Source organism: Chiloscyllium plagiosum, chromosome 50, assembly GCF_004010195.1.
Source record: "Chiloscyllium plagiosum isolate BGI_BamShark_2017 chromosome 50, ASM401019v2, whole genome shotgun sequence".
Classification (NCBI taxonomy): Eukaryota; Metazoa; Chordata; class Chondrichthyes; order Orectolobiformes; family Hemiscylliidae; genus Chiloscyllium; species Chiloscyllium plagiosum.
Window position 1 is genome coordinate 30,980 of NC_057759.1, and position 20,236 is coordinate 51,215.

At 43.4% G+C, this 20,236-nt stretch overlaps 1 protein-coding gene and 1 long non-coding RNA gene across 5 annotated transcripts; both read right to left on the reverse strand.

Annotated features, from left to right (window-relative positions):
- Positions 1–4,767: 4,767 nt before the first annotated feature.
- Positions 4,768–15,394, reverse strand: LOC122544635. 4 transcript variants are annotated; one of them, XR_006310375.1, is made up of 5 exons: positions 15,354–15,394; positions 14,519–14,600; positions 12,890–12,973; positions 7,764–7,845; positions 4,768–4,807 (listed from the first exon to the last, which is right to left on the reverse strand). It is a non-coding gene; the product is annotated as an uncharacterized LOC122544635 (long non-coding RNA). The 4 variants fall into 4 exon arrangements; XR_006310374.1 differs by having other exon boundaries at positions 14,519–14,625; positions 15,354–15,392; XR_006310376.1 differs by lacking the exon at positions 14,519–14,600.
- Positions 15,395–18,039: 2,645 nt separating this feature from the next.
- LOC122544593 (histone H2B type 1-O-like) lies at positions 18,040–19,369 on the reverse strand. Its single transcript, XM_043683912.1, has one exon. The coding sequence runs from the start codon at positions 19,357–19,359 to the stop codon at positions 18,979–18,981; it is 381 nt and encodes a 126-aa protein (XP_043539847.1). The 5' UTR covers positions 19,360–19,369; the 3' UTR covers positions 18,040–18,978.
- Positions 19,370–20,236: the final 867 nt, after the last annotated feature.

Here is a 20,236-nt window from a genome sequence, read left to right on the forward strand (position 1 = left end):
AAACTGCATTTATTTCAATGCAAGCGGTCCAACAGGGAAGGTAGATGAACTCAGGGCATGGTTAGGAACATGGGACAGGCATATCAAAGCAATTACAAAAAATGGCTCAGGGATGGACAGGACTGGCAGCTTAACATTCCAGGAAACAAATTCCACAGGAAGGACAGAAAGGTAGGCAAGAGAGGAGGGGGGAGTGGTGTTTTTAATAAGGGATAGCATTACAGCTCTACTGAGGGAGAATATTCCCAGAAATGCATCCAGGGAAGTTATTTGGGTGGAACTGAGAAATAAGAAAGGGATGATCACCTTCTTGGAATTATTTTATAGACCCCCCCCCCCCCCCCCCCCCTAATAGTCAGAGGGAAATTAAGAAACAAACTTGCCAGGAGATCTCGGTTATCTGTAAGAATAATAGGGTGGTTATGGTAGGGGATTTTAACTTTCCAGACCTAGATTGGGACTGCCATAGTGTTAAGGGTTTAGATGGAGAGGAACTTGTTAAGTGTTTAAAAGAAAAATTTCTGAATCAGTATATGGATGTACCTACGAGAGAAGTTGCAAACCTTGACCTACTCTTGGGAAATAAGGAAGGGCAGGTGACTGAGGTGTCAGTGGGGGAGCACCTTGGGGCCAGCAACCATAATTCTATTAGTTTTGAAACAGCGATGGAAAAGGACAGGCCAGATTTAAAAGTTGAAGTTCTAAATTGGAGAAAGGCTAATTTTGATGGTATTAGGCAAGAACTTTCAAAAGCTGACTGGGGGCAGATGTCCACAGGTAAAGGGATGGCTGGAAAATGGGAAGACTTCAGAAATGAGATAACAGGAGTGCAGGGAAAGTATATTCCTGTTAGGGTGAAAGGGAAGGCTGGTAGGTATAGGGGATGCTGGATGAACTGAGAAATATGAAAGAGATGATCTCCTTATTGGGATTGTATTGTAGACCCCCTAAGAGTCAGAGGGAAATTGAGAAACAAACTTGTAAGGAGATCTCAGCTATCTGTTAGAATAACAGGGTAGTTATGGTTGAGGATTTTAACTTTCCAAACATCGACTGGGACTGCCATAGTGTTAAGGGTTTAGATGGAGAGGAATTCCTTAAGTGTATACAAGACAATTTTCTGATTCAGTATGTGGATGTATCTACAAGAGAAGGTGCTAAACTTGACCTACTCTTGGTAAATAAGGCAGGGCAGGTAAGAGAGGTGTCAGTGGGGGAGCACTTTAGGGCCAGCGACCATAATTCTATTTGTTTTAAAATAGTGATGGAAAAGGATAGACCAGATCTAAAAGTTGAAGTTCTAAATTGGAGAAAGGCCAAGTTTGACGGTATTAGGCAAGAACTTTCGATAGATGATTGGAGGCAGATGTTCGCAGGTAAGGGGACGGCTGGAGAATGGGAAGCCTTCAGAAATGAGATAACAAGAATCCAGAGAAAGTACATTCCTGTCAGGGTGAAAGGGAAAGCTTGTAGGTATAGGGAATGCTGGATGACTAAAGAAATTGAGGGTTTGGTTCAGAAAAAGAAGGAAGCATATATCAGGTATAGACAGGATAGATCGAGTGAATTATTAGAAGACTTTAAAGGAAGTAGGAGTATACTTAAGAGGGAAATCAGGAGGGCAAAAAGGGACATGAGATAGCATTGGCAAATAGAATTGAGAATCCAAAGGGTTTTTACAAATATATTAAGGAAAAAAGGGTAACTAGGGAGAGAATAGGGCCCCTCAAAGATCAGCAAGGCGGCCTTTGTGTGGAGTCACAGAAAATGGGGGAGATACTAAATGAATATTTTGCATCAGTATGTACTGTGGAAAAGGATATGGAAGATATAGACTGTAGGGAAATAGATGGTGACGTCTTGCAAAATATGCAGATTACAGAGGAGGAAGTGCTGGATGTCTTGAAACGGTTAAAGGTGGATAAATCCCCAGGGCCTGATCAGGTGTATCCGAGAACTCTGTGGGAAGCTAGAGAAGTGATTACGGGGCCTCTTGCTGAGATATTTGTATTATCGATAGTCATAGATGAGGTGCTGGAAGTCTGGAGGTTGGCAAATGTGGTGCCACTCTTTAAGAAGGGTGGTAAAGACAAACCAGAGAACTATAGACTGGTGAGCCTGACCTCAGTGGTGGGCAAGTTGTTGGAGGGAATCCTGAGGGAAAAGAAGGGCCTGTGCCCGAAACGTCGAATCTCCTGTTCCCTGGATGCTGCGTGATCTATATTGACTTCAGTATGGTGTTTGACAAGGTTCCCCATGGGAGACTGATTAGCAAGGTTAGATCTCATGGAATACAGGGAGAACTAGCCATTTGGATACAGAACTGGCTGAAAGGTAGAAGACAGAGGATGGTGGTGGAGGGTTGTTTTTCAGACTGGAGGCTTGTGACCAGTGGAGTGCCACAAGGATCGGTTCTACTTTTTGTCATTTACACAAATGATTTGGATGCGAGCATAAGAGGTACAGTTAGTAAGTTTGCAGATGACAACAAATTTGGAGGTGTAGTGGACAGCGAAGAGGGTTACCTCAGATTACAACAGGATCTTGACCAGATGGGCCAATGGGCTGGGAAGTGGCAGATGGAGATTAATTCAGGTAAATGCGAGGTGCTGCATTTTGGGAAAACAAATTTTATCAGGACTTATACATTTAATGGTAAGGTCCTAGGGAGTGTTGCTGAACAAAGAGACCTTGGAGTGCAGGTTCATAGCTCCTTGAAAGTGCAGTCACAGGTAGATAGGATAGTGAAGAAGGCGTCTGGTACGCTTTCCATTATTGGTCAGAGTATTGAGTACAGGAGTTGGGACGTCATGTTGCGGCTGTACAGGACATTGATTAGGCCACTGTTGGAATATTGCATGCAATTCTGGTCTCCTTCCTATTGGAAAGATGTTGTGAAACTTGAAAGGGTTCAGAAAAGATTTACAAGGATGTTGCCAAGGTTGGAAGATCTGAACTACAGGGAGAAGCTGAACAGGCTGGGGCTGTTTTCTCTGGAACGTCAGAGGCTGAGGGGTGACCTTACAGAGGTTTACAAAATTTTGAAGGGCATGGATAGGATAAATACACAAAGTCTTTTCCCTGAGGTTGGAGAGTCCAGCATGGTTACATATTTCCTGTTCGGGGAGAGAGTCTAGGATCTGTTGTATCACTGAGATATTTAGTTTCAATTTGTACCAAGATATTGTTGGTGTTTTTTTTTGTGAAAGAGTTTTATTCCGCATGTCAGTCCATTTCTGTCTGATAATTTTCATTCCAATATGCAACACAACAGCATGTCATCTCCTTTCTCATCAAAATCAGAATCACTGATATGGTACAGCTCAGAAGCAGACCATTCAGCCTATTGTGTCTCTTATGCAGGCCAGGCCTCTAGAAATTCTCTGGCATGTCTTTGCTTAGCCTGTCCCAGGATAGATGTGTTGTCCCAGTCGAAATGGTGTTTTTTCTCATCCATGTGTAGGGCTATGAGGGAGAGAGGGTCGTGTCTTTTTGTGGTTAGCTGGTATTTGTGTATCCTGGTGGCTAACTTTCTTCCTGTTTGTCCTACAAACGGTTTGTGGCAGTCCTTGCATGGAATTTTGCAGATGACGTTGGTTTTGTCCATGGGTTGTACTGGGTCTTTTAAGTTTGTTAGTTTTTAGATTAGATTACATTACAGTGTGGAAACAGGCCCTTCGGCCCAACAAGTCCACACCGACCCGCCGAAGCGAAATCCACCCATACCCCTATATTTACCCCTTACCTAACACTACGGGCAATTTAGCATGGCCAATTCACCTGACCCTGCACATCTTTTGGACTGTGGGAGGAAACCGGAGCACCCGGAGGAAACCCACGCAGACACGGGGAGAACGTGCAAACTCCACACAGTCAGTCGCCTGAGGCGGGAATTGAACCCGGGTCTCAGGCGCTGTGAGGCAGCAGTGCTAACCACTGTGCCACCGTGCCGCCCACGGTGTTTGAGAGTGTTGGTGGGTTTGTGTGCTACTAGGATTCTGAGGGGTCTTAGTAGTCTGGCTGTCATTTCTGAAACTTCTTTGATGTTTGGTAAGGTGGTTAGGGTTTCTGGCTGTGTTTTGTCTGCTTGTTGTGGTTTGTTCTTGAGGAATCTGCGCACTGTATTTTTTGAGTATCCTTTCTTCTTGAATACTTCGTATAAGTGGTTCTCCTCTGTTTTCCGAAGTTCGTCTGTGCTGCAGTGTGTGGTGGCTCGTTGGAATAGTGTTCTGTTACAGCTTTGTTTCTGTGTGTTGGGATGGTTGCTGGTGTAGTTGAGTATTTAGTCAGTGTTTGTCGGTTTTCTGTATACACAGGTTTGTAGTTCTCCGTTGTCCTTTTTTTTCTACTATGATGTCCAGGAATGCGAGTTTGTTGTCGGTTTCTTCCTCCTTGGTGAACTTTATACCTGTGAGGGTGTTGTTGATGATGTTAAATGCCTCTTCTATATTGTTTCGTTTTGTGATGACAAAGGTGTCATCTACATAGCGGACCCAGATTTTTGGTTTGATGATTGGTAGGGCTGTTTGTTCTAGTCTTTGCATCACTGCTTCTGCTGTGAATTCTGATAGCGGAGATCCCATGGGTGTGCCATTGGTTTGTTTGTAGACGATGTTGTTGAAAGTGAAGTGGGTGGTGAGGCACAGGTCCACCAGCTTCATGATGTTTTCGTTGGTAATGTGATTGATGGTGGTTGGTGTGTGTGTGATGGCCTCTTCTAAAAGTCTGGTAAGTGTTTCCTTTGCCAGGTCGATGTTGATGGAGGTGAACATCTGTGCTGTCGGCCTCTCCCTCTCTGACAAAGGATCTGTAGGTAGAAATAATTTTGAATGTAACATTTTCTGTTACTTGCAATGTCAATGGAACTGCAAGGCGGTTAGACATTGTAACAGGTGTCAGGATGGTGTATGTTTTGAAACTCATCATAAGTCACAGAGAGATAGACAGTGTGTGCGTGTGTGTGTGTGGCGGGGGGGGGGGGCAACATTTGGTTACGTACCTACACAGTAATCATTCTATGTCAGGCTTTGACAGAGAATGTGCATTTGGAATTCATATTATTTGATTGCTGTGTCTATATACATGACAAAAGATTCCTGAGAGCTGTAATGTTTCCTTCAATATAAATTTGTACTCTATTTATTTTACATATGGTTGCCCAAAGTAATCGTATCAGCTATTGTCACCTTGATTGTAACATTATAAAGATTGGTGGACCTGTGGGTAGTGTAGAAGCTTGTTAAAGGATACAGCAGGATATGGCCTGAAAAAAATATGGCAGGTTGAGTTTAATCTGGCAAAGTGTAAGATGCTGGACTTTGGGAGATCAAATTTTAAGTGAAGGTTATACAGTAAATGGCTGGACTCTGAAAGTAGTTGATGTACAGAAGGATCTTGGGGTTCAAGTCTCTAGCTCCCTGAAAGTGGCCATGCAAGTAGATAGGGTGGTATCTCGAAGAAGGTGTCTGGCATGCCTGCCTTATTGATTGGGACATTGAGTACAAAGGTCAGGATGTCATATTGCAGCTTTATATGACTTCAGTTAGATCATACTCAGAGTATTGTGACAAAAGATTAATTCTGTCCTTCTCAGATACTGATAGCTGAAATGTTTCCTTCAATATCTGTACTCACGATCTACTTCATATACGGTTGTTCAAACTAACAGCATCGTCTATTTGTTAACCTTTATTGTAACGTGAAAGTATCCTTCAAAAAGTTCAGAATCCATGAGAACAGCCTCAAATTGGATTTCTGTCACATGAACCACTCTTTCTCTCACACCCATACACACATTCATGCAGACCCTCTCTCATCCACACACCTCCCCTCATACACATACGCACACCCCCCCCACACTCTCACCCATGCACACACCCAACCTCAAGCTGACACCATCACACTCATACATACACTTTATGAAGCATGCGCACACAAACACTTTCACATATGCACTCACACGCTCGCTTTTTCACACACACACACACATCTATGGGGTGAATTTGCAGATACATTCTATTTTGCTCAAAAAAAGCACAATCTGCAGGCAGTCAGTCCATGTAATATTTTATATATTCCTACTTTGGCAATAGAACCAGTCTGACTCAAGATTGTGATACAGACCGACTCTAACCTCACACATTTAATACATTGTTTGAGTTGAGATGTCACCCTTTTTAAAATAAAACTTGATGTCATCTTGAGAATGTGACTTAAAAGAAGTTCTGGAATGTATATATTAATGAACTGAAACCTGCAACCCATTCTAAAAGATGAAAGACTTTACAATCCAGATTTGTTCAATATATCATTTTAGTTGCACGACACTGTAATCTTTTGCAATAGATTCTGTGTCTCATGATCCTGTTTCACAGCTACCTGATAAAGGAACAGCGCTCTGAAAGCTAGTACTTCCAAATGAACCTGCTGGACTATAATCTGATGTTGCGTGATTTTTCAATTGTGGTCGCCACATTACAGGAAGGACGTGGAGGATTTAGAGAGGGTGCAGAAGAGGTTTGCCAGATTGTTGTCTAGAGGGTATGAGCTATAAAGAGAAGCTAGAAAAACCTGGGTAGTTTTCTTCTGAGCTGCAGAGGCTGAAGGCAGACTTAACAGAAGTCTATAAAATTTTTGACAAGAGTTGTAGCTCAGGTTGAGGTTCTGGATCCAGGTTTTCTTGCTGGGCTAGAAGTTCCGTTTTCAGATGTTTTGTCACCGTTCTAGGTAACAATATCAGTGAGCCTCCGGGTGAAGCACTGGTGGTATGGCCCGCTTTCTATTTATGCGTCCACTACATTGGGCAAACAGGCAGAAAACCCACCACAACTAGCCACAAAAAGACATGACCCACTCTCACTAGCATCTTTACATACAGATGAGGAAGGACACCACTTAGACTGGGAAAACACATCCATCCTTGGAAAGGCCAAACAGAGACACACATGAGAATTCCTAGAAGCATGGTATTCCAACCAGAATTCCATCAACAAACACATTGACTTGGATCCAATTTACCAGCCCCTGAGAAAATGAACAGGCAATGCCATCACCAACCCAAGGAAACCTACACATAAATAGAAAGTGGACCATACCACCAGTGATTCATCCAGAGGCTCACTGATGATGTTACCTAGTGTGGTGATGCAACTTTTGAAAACAAACCTTCCAGTTCAGCCAGCAAACTTATATCCAGAAGTCTATAAAATTGAGATGCATGGTTAAGGTTGATGGTCAGAATCTTTTTCCATGAGTTGAAATATGTCTAAAACTAAAAGGCATGCATATAAGGTGAGATGGGGAAAGTTCAAAGGAGATCTAAGGTGCAGTTTCTTTTAACATAGAGAGTGGTAGGAGTGGAACACACTGCCAGGGCTCATGACGGAGAAAGATACGATGAAGGTATTGAAGGGACATTAAAATAAGCAAATTAACATGCAAGAAAGGGCAGGCAGAAGGGATGAATTCCATTTGGCATCATATTCGACACAACATCGTGGGCTGAAGGACCCATTCCTGTGCTGTACCGTTCAATGTTTAGATTTAATGAAATATATATTTCGGTAGAGGATTCATTCAAGTTGATTGGAACTGGGTAGCATGCATGGAGAATATAGATAAAAAATATAAACTTCTATTTCCTTGGTGGTGTTTGACTCTTGGTTTGAACATGTCTGTCTGGAAATGGAGCTCAATGTGAACCTGACTCAATCCACTCCGTGACTGTGGAAAGGATGTTCTTCGCTCTGACGGCAGTAACATACCTGCTGTTTGTTCGAAGCAGCTGGTCACACTTGGCTCTGTACCGAGGGAATATTACATTGTCTTGGTCCTTTGAGTACTTGCCTGGAGGAAGACAGAAGAGATACCTCCTGTAAATCAACATCAGTTGTGATTGGCAACATCAATGTAACATTCAGTTATTGATCATTAAGATTTTTTGTTTAAAGCCAGAAATTTAAACAGAACCACGGGTCTGATTCCACTCCTGCTCTGAGCTGCTCCTTGTTCATTTTTTCTTAAAATTCTAAGACCAGTTGAGTGAGATTCAGAAACTAAACAACACCCATACAGCTGCATGAATGGGGCCACCTGATGCAAGTGGGTATGTGGATATGTGAGTTTAGTTATTGATCTCTGCCTGTCAGTTCCTGTTTGGAGAATGTGTGGGTGTAGTTATCAAACTGTAACTTTTGGTATATGGTAAATATATTTACATATTCACACAGCAGGGACTGGTCTGGTCTCATTGATAGCTAAAGAACCATAAAAATAGTACAGCATCGGTGGGGCTGGGCATTCAGCCCATCTTGTCCACGCCAATGCCAACTTACCCAGGTGCCCTGTCTCATCCCACTTTCCTGCCACAGCCCGTAACCTTGCAGGTTACAACACTTGAGATGCAGTTCCAGGGAATTTTTGTTTTAAAAAAATGTAAGGTCTCTGCCTGCACCACCAAATCAGACAGTGAATTCCAGATACCCACCACTCTCTATATAAAAAAAACACATTTTTGAACTCACTGCCAAAGGAAACAGGTTCCTCCTGTCTAATGTCTCCCTGTCACTAGTCAGTTAAAAATCACTCAACACCAGGTTATAGTTCAACAGATTTATTTGGAAGTGCACGCTTTGAGTGCTGCTCCGTCAGGTAGCTCACTCAACAGTACTGTCGACCCCCCTGGCCCCCACCCCAGTGGGGGTAACGTTCCAGGACCTATGGCGGAAGCTCAAAACTGTAGATAGGTGTGAACCCATTAATTTAAATGGGAAATATACCTTCCCAGCAGCCTCCTGGATGCTGGCTCTGGAACATTCCCTTTCATGTGTTCAGACCACGGTAAACCATGGTTAAGTGAAACCACGACAACAGGACCCGCGGGTACAGGGGTCACCCTGTATTTCCTAATCATGGCACCTCTGTTCCAAGGAATACAACCCAAACCTCTCCAATCTCTCCTGATAGCTACAATTCACCAGCCCTTGCAACATTCTAGTAAATCTCCTCTACACTCTCCCCAGAGCAATGACAATACTCTTGTGCCTCATATAGTTTCATTATTATTTCCCTATTTTCGTATTTACCCCTCTGCCAATGAGGGACAGCATTACACGTGCCTTCTTTACAGCCCTTTCTATCTTTAGGGACCTGTGCACTTGCACACTAAGATCTCTCACTTCGCCTGTCCCCTAAGTATATTCCCATTTATTGACTATTCCCATTTAGTGTCTGACTTCCCAAAATGCATTCCCTTATACTTCTCAGAGCTGAATTCCGTCTGCCACTTTCCTGCCCACTCCACCAAACCATCTCTATAGGTTCGGAGCTTACAGCTATCCACCACACTATCCACTACACGGCCAATTTTTGTGTCGTCTGCAAATTTCACAAATTTGCCCAACGTATGCAACTCCAAATCATTAATGGATAAAACAAACAGCAGAGGGCCCAACACTGAGCTATGCAGAGCACCACTTGTAACAGCTTTCCATTCACAAGGGCCACTATTGACCATTATCCTTTCTTTCCTTTGACTGAACCAACTTTGGATCCAATTCAACACATTATCCTGTATCCCTCAGGCTATTACTTCTTGGAGCAGTCTGCTGTAATGCTGTTGCTCCTTTAGCAAGCCTGTAAAACACACAGGCTCCGAAAAGTCGGAGTTGATGTGTTTTAGTGCCATTTGGATTATAGCTAACAGGTAATGCCTCAGGCAAAAGGCTTCCCCTTTTTAAAAAAGAACACTTGTACAGTGTAAGGGCAGTGGCCCAGTTTTCCCAGCTCAGCTTTTCTCTAGTTTGATTTGGTTTTTGGCTGTCTGGCTATTGACTGAAAGCCGTCTGGCAGTTGAAAAAGCTGCTGAGCCCAAACAAGCCGGTCGATGATGGTACTCTCTCTCCTGTAAGACCCTGTGTTTGATTTTACCTCTTGTGTCAATGGGTATTTATGAGGATTGCTGTAAATGTTAGGAACACCATCAATAAGTTGGTCTAATCAGTTGTTTTTTTGGATTTTTAAGTTGTTTAGTATTCTGTTCTCTTTTGTTTGTGTATCATTCAGTAAATTTGTAAATTAAACTGTTTGGTTTAAAACTACATGGTTTGACCAGCTGCATCCCTCCCGTAATATCTTTGTTACACCCACTTAAAACAATTAGCAAAGTTAGTTGAAATGTTTGGAGGGGGTCTGACCTTTTCTATAACAGATTGGGGCTGTTTGCAGAATTTATTCTCTAGTTCAGATTTGGGATTTGGTTTGTTGGACTCACAGGCAGGGAGTGGTAAGTCTTAGCGTCTTTTGTTCCAAGTGTTGAATATAATTGGTTTAAACAGTGCTTGGAAAAAGTGAGGACTGCAGATGCTGGAGATCAGAGATTAGAGTTCGGGGCTGGAAAAGCACTGCAGGTCAGGCAGCATCTGAGGAGGAGGAGAAGAATCAATGTTTTGGGCATCAGCCCTTCATCAGGAAACAGTGCTTGGGATAGCAATAGCTCTTTGAGTCATCAAGAGTTTTCTGGGGGTGGAAGAGGTGGCTTCAGATTTTTTGCACAAAGTGATTAAGGCCAAGCTGCTGGAATTAGTTGGAGCTCAACCTGCCTAAATCCACGAGGAAAAGGGGGATAATGAAAGTAATAGCTCAACGCTTAAATTTGCTGGAAATGCCATCAGAATCTTTAGGGATGGCTAACATTCAATTGAAAATGAAACAACGAGTTAGAGGCAAAAGTCAAGGAAAGGGCAACAGAAGCAAAATAGTTTGAATTACGATTAAAAGCAGAAGAGAGGGAGAAGAGAGAGAAAAGGAAAGAGAGGAAAAGAAGAAAGAAAGAGGGAGTTTGAACTTTGGAAATTGGCACTTAGACAGGAGTTCAAAAATTCACTTCCTGAAGTAATGAGAACTCATGTGGAAGAGCAGAGAGTTAAAACAGCAAGACCACATCAGAAATGGCTGATTATTGAGTTGATCAATAAATCAAATTTGGGCTGCCAAAATCAATTTCAACCCATGAGGGATAATAATCACATGGAAAGGGAAAAGTAGATCTCTATAAAGATCATAAGGATGATTTACTACAGGGTGAAAAGGAAAACCTTGAAGGGGAAAGACAAGTGAAACAGCTCTGGTGTTTTCAATAAAGTAGGCCACATGAAATCAGTGTTGATGGGTGAGGAAAAGCACCGAGAAGCCAGAAGTCAGGATAAGCCAGGGAATTTTGTTGGAGTGGTAACAGAGAGCACTGCGTAGATGAGAAAGCTGCACCAGAATGTACAAGCTGGTCGGAGGTTGTTTATGGAGCAAGTGCCAGATCTTCTAAAACCATGAAGGTAAAGTTTACTCGCATAGGCCAAGAGCAGCAGGTAAAGAGGTAACAATATTCAGAGATACAAGGATCCTCTCAATCTGTGATGCTAAAAGATGAGGATATATGTACCTCTAAAGAACTATTGCCAGAAAAGGTATGAGTAACGGGAATTCACATTGACATAAGAAATGCTCATTTGTAAGAAGTGAGGTTAGAGTGTTGAGTGAAGATGGGAGAAGTCATAGTAGGAGTACTGGACAAACTCTCAGCTCTGGGAATACAATTGGTCGTTGCTAATTCACTGGTAGGAGTGCTGCCGACTGTGGTTGAAAAGCCAATGGAAATTCAGGCAACTGAACTATTGCAGGACACACATCCTGGGATGCTTCCTGACTATGTGGTAACGAGGTCACAAAGTCACCAGTTGAAGCAGGAAAGATCAAAGAGTACAGATAAGAAAGTTGAAGGGAAATTAGCAGAGACCCTGTTTGATAGATAGTTGAGACAAACCAGGAACAGAGATGACAAAGCAGACATCTTTAGCTCAGGTAAATTAACTGAGTTACAGCAAAAAGATGAAAATTTAAAGCAATTGTATCAAAAGGCAAACACAAAACAAATCCAAATGTATCCCTGATAGTTATCTTAAAAATGATGTCTTAATGAGGAAATGGAGAACATCACATTCAGGCAGATGAGAAGTGGGCAGACAGTTATCAAGTTGTATTGCCAGTGGGTTATAGAAAGGACATGTTGTGAGTAGCGCATGAGCTACCTGCATAGATTGTCTGTTTGAAATTCACATTATTTAAGTGTCATCTCGGTATGTGACAACTATTCAGTAAAGGATTAATTCTGTCCTTATCAGTCACAGATAAACTCCATGTAAATATACTTCACCCTGGTTGGAGAGTTTGAGCTGTGTGCAGAGGCTGAATAGGCTGGAACTGTTTTCCTTGGAGAGTGACCTTATAAAAGTTTATAAGGTCATAAGGCGCATGGAGAAGTGGTGGAGCCTGGTACAATTATAACATTTAAAAGGCATCTGAGTGGGTATAATGAGAAAGCCTTAAAATGTGTCCTTTAATACTTAGAGTAAATGTAATGTTGAATTATAGAACACAATAAAATAAACAGGGAAGGCAGGGAGCTATCAGGCCACAAAAGTGGGAACCTAGGATGTGCAGAAGATAAAAAACATCTGTTCTCACCAAGTGATAACAGGATGCTCTAAAGCAATTAAGAACATTTGCCTTAACATCAATGAATCGGTGTAAAAATGACACAGTAATAACATGCACAGTTGTTAACTTATGAAATTAACTACAGTGTTTGATTGTGATCTCGGAAACTTTGTATCATCTCAGAAGCATGTCAAAAGCCTTTTAATACACGGTCAGGTCCTATCAATTATACTGGACTCTTATTACGTGTGTGTGTGAGTGTGTGTCTGTGTGGAGAGAGAGAGAGAGATGAATGTTTGGAATTTATTTGCATTTTGGGACTTTATAATGATTTTGAGTAGCCATTGCCGATTATGAAATGCAAACTCTAAAATGTAATATTGATGAAGTTTTAACTTACTTGGTGTTCTTACACGCCAGGACTGCCCCGCTGTCAATTCTAACTCGTCAGATCTTCTGTCTTCTTTGAATTTGAATCACAACCCTGAAAACAAAGCATGTTTAATTTGAATCATTTAAAATGTAACCTTTCAGCCTCAGGTAGAATGATTTTGTATTTAAGATAAAAAGCAGAAGTCTGCTCCTAGCTTAAAAATTATTCTAAACCTAACATTGAAGAGATTCTGACACAATCCGTCAGAAAGCCATTTTATGGTCAAAGCTTGCTGTCCTCGCTAAGATGCCATTTTGTAAAACAATGATATCTGACATGCAAGCTGTGCAAGGTTACCTTATGACCTCTCCCACTTAGTTTAGACTGATACCTCTTTATGATAGGGACTTACCTCACCAACAGGCACTGACTCGGCTGGATTTGTTTTTCCCCCTGATGGATGGCTAAGGGCCGACAGGAGTGATCAGTTAAGCGCATACAGACCTGCTAATTAACTCCTCTTCCTTACGAATTGTTGCCTTTCCACTGTCTGTCTAATTTAGAACATGCAGTGTTTTTTGTAAACGTTTGGAAAAAGGAAGGCTGATTCAGACAGAAGAGTGGAATGACCTGCGAGGGTTTTTAAAGGAAGAACTGGTATCCTACTTTTCTAAGGTTTTAGAACCTCAGCTAGCCTGGCTTATAGGTGTAAATGTTGCATTTAGATTAGATTTTACATTACAGTGTGGAAACAAGCCCTTCGGCCCAACAAGTCTGCACCGACCCGCCGAAGCGCCACCCACCCATACCCCTACATTTACCCCTTACCTAACACTACGGGCAATTTAGCATGGCCAATTCACCTAACTTGCACATCTTTGGACTGTGGGAGGAAACCGGAGCACCCGGAGGAAACCCACGCAGACACAGGGAGAACGTGCAAACTCCACACAGTCAGTCGTCTGAGGCGGGAATTGAACCTGGGTCTCCGGCGCTGTGAGGTAGCAGTGCTAACCACTGTACCACCGTGCCGCCCAAGATTTGAACTTGCGACCCCTGGTTTATAAGACCAGTGCTCTAACCCGTGAGGTATGGAGCTGGCACGTTGTAACAGTGATGCTATTGGTAAATAAAGGGGAAGGCTAAAATTAAACTAAACTGTTTGTAAGAGGTTTTTATTCCAGACTATAAAGAATATGAGCTCCAGGACGAACCAAGAGAGGCTTACAGATCCACAAGGGATTCCCTCGGCTGTCTCAAATCTGTACTTTAACAATATGAATAGGAAGGGTTTAGGGAGTGATGGGCTAAGTGCTGGCAAATAGGACCAGATTAGATTAGAATATCTGGTCAGCATGGACAAGTTGGACCGAAGGGTCTGTTTCCACGCTATACGTCTCTATGACTCGATGACTCTTCGGTAACTCTTGTCCTGTCGGTGAGCACAGTTTCCCTCCATCTCTATACTTAACCCCTCCTTCACGGATGGTTGTTGAAACAATGCAACAATGTGGCCTACTTGTCTATCTTCATTGTAACTTTGACAATGCTCTTGATAATTGCAGATTTTAATGCTGTTCCTGCATGTGTATTTTGGATGAGGATTCAGTTTATCTCTCTTCAACACTGGTGTGTAAACGTCAATGGGCTACATACCTTCTGTTTGTTAGAGGCAGCTGGTCACTCTTCGCTTTGAACTGAGGAAGTATTACAGTGTCTTAGTCCCTCAGGTATTTTTCTGGAGGAAGACACAGGAACACCACCTGTAAATCAACATGAGGCTAGTCTGGCAATATTGAACTGATCATTGTCACATTCATTGCATCTTCATTAGGATGTGTGTTGTTTTTTTCTTTAAACTTAGTCAGAACCACAGATCTGATTCCATTATTCCCCTGAGCTGCGCCTTATCTGGGAATTGTATTTGTTTTTCATGTGATTCAATACCAGTTGATTTGGAGATGCTAGTGTTGGACTGGGGTGTACAATGTTAAAATCACACAACATGAGGTGCTTCCAAATAAACCTGTTGGACGAGAACTTGGTGTTGTGCGATTTTTAACTTGATACCAATTGAGTGGGATCCAGAAACTGAGCAACAACTGCCCAGCACCATGAATGGGAGTACTCAACCACCAGGATGCTTACACAGGTCAATATCCAGCTACCTGTTGGAAAGAGGAAAAACGGCGCTATTTCTAATGTTCTTACCAAGACCCCAGTGTATGTCTTTTTACGAGAGTATCACAGTTGGTCCACACAACTTCAAGGAACAGCGGGAAACAGAATTAAATTAAAACAGGGTTCAGAGGATTGCAAACCACAAGAATGTCCCACAGCAGCTTCTTCCCGCACTGCCTCCCTTAGCAGGCCCACACACAGCCCGAGAAAGGCCTCTCTCTTCCCCCCAGCCCGCTCACTCCAAGTTCCGGGACCAGTTCCTGCTCCGCTCGGCCTCTTACAAACAGCCCCCGGTTCTCCCTGAACTCACCCCGAATCAATCCCGGTCTCGGAGCCCCCTCTGTGTCCCAGGCTCCCATCCCGATGTGCTGCTGGAAGGAGCCTGCTGTTCCCTCGCTTCCCTGGGGTCTGTTTCAAACAAACCTCTTGCACTCACTGAGTAAATGCTCCTCAATGGCAGCGCGGCGGGAGGGCCTCACGGATGCGCTCCTCTGCTCAGGAATAGTCAGCTTTGGGGAGAAAAGGTTCCTTCCCAGATACAGTTGGGGCGGGAGTGAGCTTTTCCAGCATCACTCTAATCCAGAAGTACGCTCTGAAACGCCAGGGCCGCACTCTCTATGGATTCGGCGGCTGACCATAAAGCGACCCTTTTCTCGCGAACCCAAACCCCCCGACAGAGTCCTGAGGACTGAGAAGGCCGATTATTTCGATTCCAAAAATGTACTAATACCGTGATTTGCGGTACGGCAGCGCACATTCAGAGTGGTCGGTTCACTTTGTTGCTGTTTACCGTGGCTAATGATTTTACCGTGGCAAATATTCCTACAGTATAGATAAGAAGCTATTCGGCCAATCGAGACTCTCCTGTTCTGCAACCCGGTCAGTCCATGTAAAGAATCGCGTCGTCATTTGTAATTGTAAGACATAGCAGCAGCATTAGGCCATTCTGCCCATCCAGTTTGTTCTGCCATTCGATCATGGCTGATATTTCTCAAACTTACTCTTGTGTCTGCTCCCCGTAACCTTCGTTCCTCTTTCTGGTGAATACCTGTCTGTCTCAGTAATAACATCAATGCGTACTTGGCTGTCCATGCCATGAATAGTAATTTGTAAAAAAAAACTTATTTTGGAACCCAGATATTAATGTTACATATTGCAGTATTCATATTTCCGAAGCATGATCTTCGGCTCAGTTTTGTTTCTGGACATGTTCAGCGGACATGTTATCTTGCTCGTTCATTCCATCTGCCCGTTCTTCGGGCAAGTGATAACCTGGATGAAATAGGAATGTACTGTGGTTCTGTAATTTTATCCGTGTACACTGTACTAACTTTTAAGGTGTTTCAATCGGCGGGCTTTCGATTGATTCACGGCGGATACGAGTTCGGTTGCTCATCCAGAGAGAGCAAGAAGCAATAGGCACTGAGGAGAAGCAATAGGCGACATTCGTATTTCTATCAGAAGTTAGCATTTCTATTGGCAGTGAATTTGCAACTAATGAATCTTCATTCATGGATTAGATTAGATTAGATTAGATTACTTACAGTGTGGAAACAGGCCCTTCGGCCCAACAAGTCCACACCGACCCGCCGAAGCGCAACCCACCCATACCCCTACATTTACCCCCTACCTAACACTATGGGCAATTTAGCATGGCCAATTCACCTGACCTGCACATTTTTTGTGGGAGGAAACCGGAGCACCCGGAGGAAACCCACGCAGACACGGGGAGAACGTGCAAACTCCACACAGTCATTCGCCTGAGGCGGGAATTGAACCCGGGTCTCTGGCGCTGTGAGGCAGCAGTGCTAACCACTGTGCCACCGTGCCGCCCACGGATTGCGGAATGTATGAAAATATAGTAATAAGAAGTGTGATTTTAAACACCAAATCTTAGTATTGCGTTAGATATTTCTGGAAAATCCCCATCTCTTCATTGACTCCCTTTGCGTTAACATGGTTTGTGGTGAGGTGGAGGCAGGGGAGAAAGGGAAAAAGTGGCGCCAAGAGACCAACGGCTTATTTTCAAATTTGAAAATGCCCGCCATCACGTATAAAAGAGCAGAACGTTTCACAGAGGAGAATGCATGAGCACGTACACGTTGATTGCTTTTTCGATTACGAAATTAAAGTTCAGACAATCTCACTTTACCCCATTGCCGCCTTTACAGCTGAAAAATGCCTCACTGGTGTTCAATCTGCTCGCTCGCTCTCTCCAGAGGCAGGGGATAAAAGACTGAATATGAAGCGAACGAAGAATAAACCGCAGAATCAGGGACCGTTCCTTAATGCACCTTGCAACGACGGAGTCGTTACTGCACTGAAAGGCAATGTGAATGTAATGTGAGGTCAAACCCGATCGGGGATATTCGTACCGCCATTCTAAACTCATAGGACATCCAAATAAACGGAGCGTGGAATTCCTTGATGTGCGGTACAAAGGCGAGGGCTCTCCCCATTAAGAGAAAAATAATCAATCTGACAGCGAGTTTAGCTCCTTTCACAGATGCTGTGAGTGGCTCTTAAAAGAGCCTTTGGGTTGTCAGATTCAAGAATACTCTCTTCACTTTTTAGCAGATCCAGCAGCGGAAGTTTTCTTGGGCAGAAGCACGGCCTGGATATTAGGCAGCACCCCGCCCTGAGCGATGGTCACCCCTCCCAGCAACTTGTTGAGCTCCTCGTCAGCACTTTCACAGAGAATGCTGCACTCCGCCCACATTGCGGCCTCTTATACCTTCGGGAGGAATGATGGGGCGGCTATTTCGGATTGGTCCTATTGTCCAGCCCCTCCTAATGTTGTTTCAATTCCCAATCAGATATCTGCCTCATTTCCCAATCCGGAGAGGGCACGGGGAGGAAGGCGGAAAGTACCGGCACCAAATCATCAACCGCCTTCTTTCCAATTTGAAAAGCCCGCCAATTTCCAAACAAAGGAGTGTGTTTTACACTAAGAAATGAAGTACAAAAAACTGAATAAGTTAAAAAAACATTAATACTCATGTTAATTTACTTTTAGTTTACAAATGTGTGGTTCACACGGTCTTACAGGTGGGCAAATTTGCGAGAGTATCTGTCCATTTCTGATCTTGAGTGTGGGTTGTTTTTTAAACCTTGAAAAGTGGCTGAAACAAAACGGGCCGAACATTGCAGTCTGCAACCTGTCTTTTCACTTCACATTTGAACAACACTTCGGCATGCTGATAAAGCAGCACACGGCGTTCTTCCGGCTCAGGATCAATGGCGAACAAGGTGTTTAGACGATGTTTTAAAGTTGCCCTCCTTTATCGGTCTCTATCAGATTTAGCAAAAATCTCCAGATTTCACATTTCAGTCCGGCAGCTGTTTTGGCGTTCTCTGGGTTCACTTTGAAAGCCTCTCACCGACAGCAGAAAGTGCTTTGCCTTCTGTATTCTGAAAAATCGGATTGAATCCGCGCATTGTCAATGTTTTTAAAAAGGGTAAAATACATCAATTCGTGGGACTGTAAGCTGTGGGCACTTCCGTTTGGTTTACCAGAGTTAAAAGAAGTGTTATCATTCCACCAAGGCCTTTCGCAACTTGAACAATTAAAGGTGAAAAATGACTCCATATTGTTTCATCAGCTCTCTCTCCAGAGCTTATGAAGTCCCCCCCAAATCCTCGTCAATTTGCACCGCACTTATAAAAATGACTCACCGGTGTCTTTCTACTGACAAGGGAAGGGGCTGTTTGTGATGTATTTCAATCTCCACACCCCCATTCCCGTCTCTCAAAATTTTAAAACAATTATAAAAGCGAACGCAGTACGAAAAGTTAAAATACCTTATCAAGAATCATATGTAAACTAAAACAAACAGTTCTTTAAAAAATGGTTCAGCGGTCTCGCGGAAGTTGTAGGTGGCTCTTAAAAGAGCCTTTGGGTTGTGGATGTGTTTGTTTCAGTGCAATGCGGTCCCTCACTTGGAGCTGGTGTACTTGGTCACCGCCTTTGTGCCCTCCGACACGGCGTGCTTGGCCAGCTCCCCGGGCAGCAGCAGCCGCACGGCGGTCTGGATCTCCCGGGAGCTGATGGTGCTGCGCTTGTTGTAATGGGCCAGGCGGGAAGCCTCCCCCGCGATGCGCTCGAAAATGTCGTTGACGAACGAGTTCATGATGCTCATGGCCTTGGAGGAGATGCCGGTGTCGGGGTGAACCTGCTTCATCACTTTGTAGATGTAGATGGAGTAACTTTCTTTCCTGGTCCGCTTCCTCTTCTTGCCTCCCTTCGCTGGCGCTTTCTTGATAATTTTCTTCGCGCCCTTCTTGGAGGCTTGCTGCGCTTTCTTCTCATCAGCCATAGCGCCGCTCACTTTCAGACACAGAATAAGGAAAATGGGCTCGGCGTTCCCTTTTTATAGCCTGACGACGTCATCAATGCTAATGAAGGATGGAGGAAAGCCTGGTTCCTATTGGGTAGTTTACACTGAGTCATTCCCAAACATGGAGTCTCTCTGATTGGTTAATGTGAGATCCCATGTGGATCTGTCAGAATCTGCAAAGAAATGTAAAGTGGATGGTGATTCTGTTCCTGTCAGTCTGACTGAGGGAGATGTGTTTTGTGTCTGTGATACAGAAAGTGACTGTGGTATTGGCTCGGTTTCCTTTAGCTCGTTGTTGTGATTATGTGGGAGTGGAAGGGTGTGTTTGCAGCTCAGCATGTCTGTTTCTGGTCCTCTGTACGGGCTGGAATTAACGCAGAACTTGTCACTTTGTGAAAAAAAAACTTCAATCCATTTGAAATAATGATTACAGTTGTTGTCAAGTTACACGATCAACTGGAACCTGACCAGGTGTTTTCTACCCTTGGGGTTGATGTAACTCGTTCTCAATTGCACGGAGTTGAAGAGAAATGAAAAGAAAAAGTTTCAACGTAATATTTTTCTTGAGTCACGAGTTGAGTCACGTCTTGACTGTGGGATGGATATATTTCTGAGACCTTGACTTATATTGTGTGCTTTGCAAGTACCTGCAGTGTAACTGAACCACGTCGCTGCACTTTTCATTTAGGCGTTTTGCAGTCTCATGTAGGGATTTATAGAATTTCTCAGTCTTACGCGAATACCTGTTAACCAGCAACTGTTAGCATGCTATATATGTGTCACTTTAACTTTGTATCTGTCGTGTCCTCATTTACACATTTGACATTAACTCAACACCTGTCCACTGAGGCTCTGG

Bases quoted from the DNA above. Each gene is read 5' to 3' on its own strand.
- LOC122544593 (XM_043683912.1), bottom strand. From the start codon at position 19,359: ATGGCTGATGAGAAGAAAGCGCAGCAAGCCTCCAAGAAGGGCGCGAAG.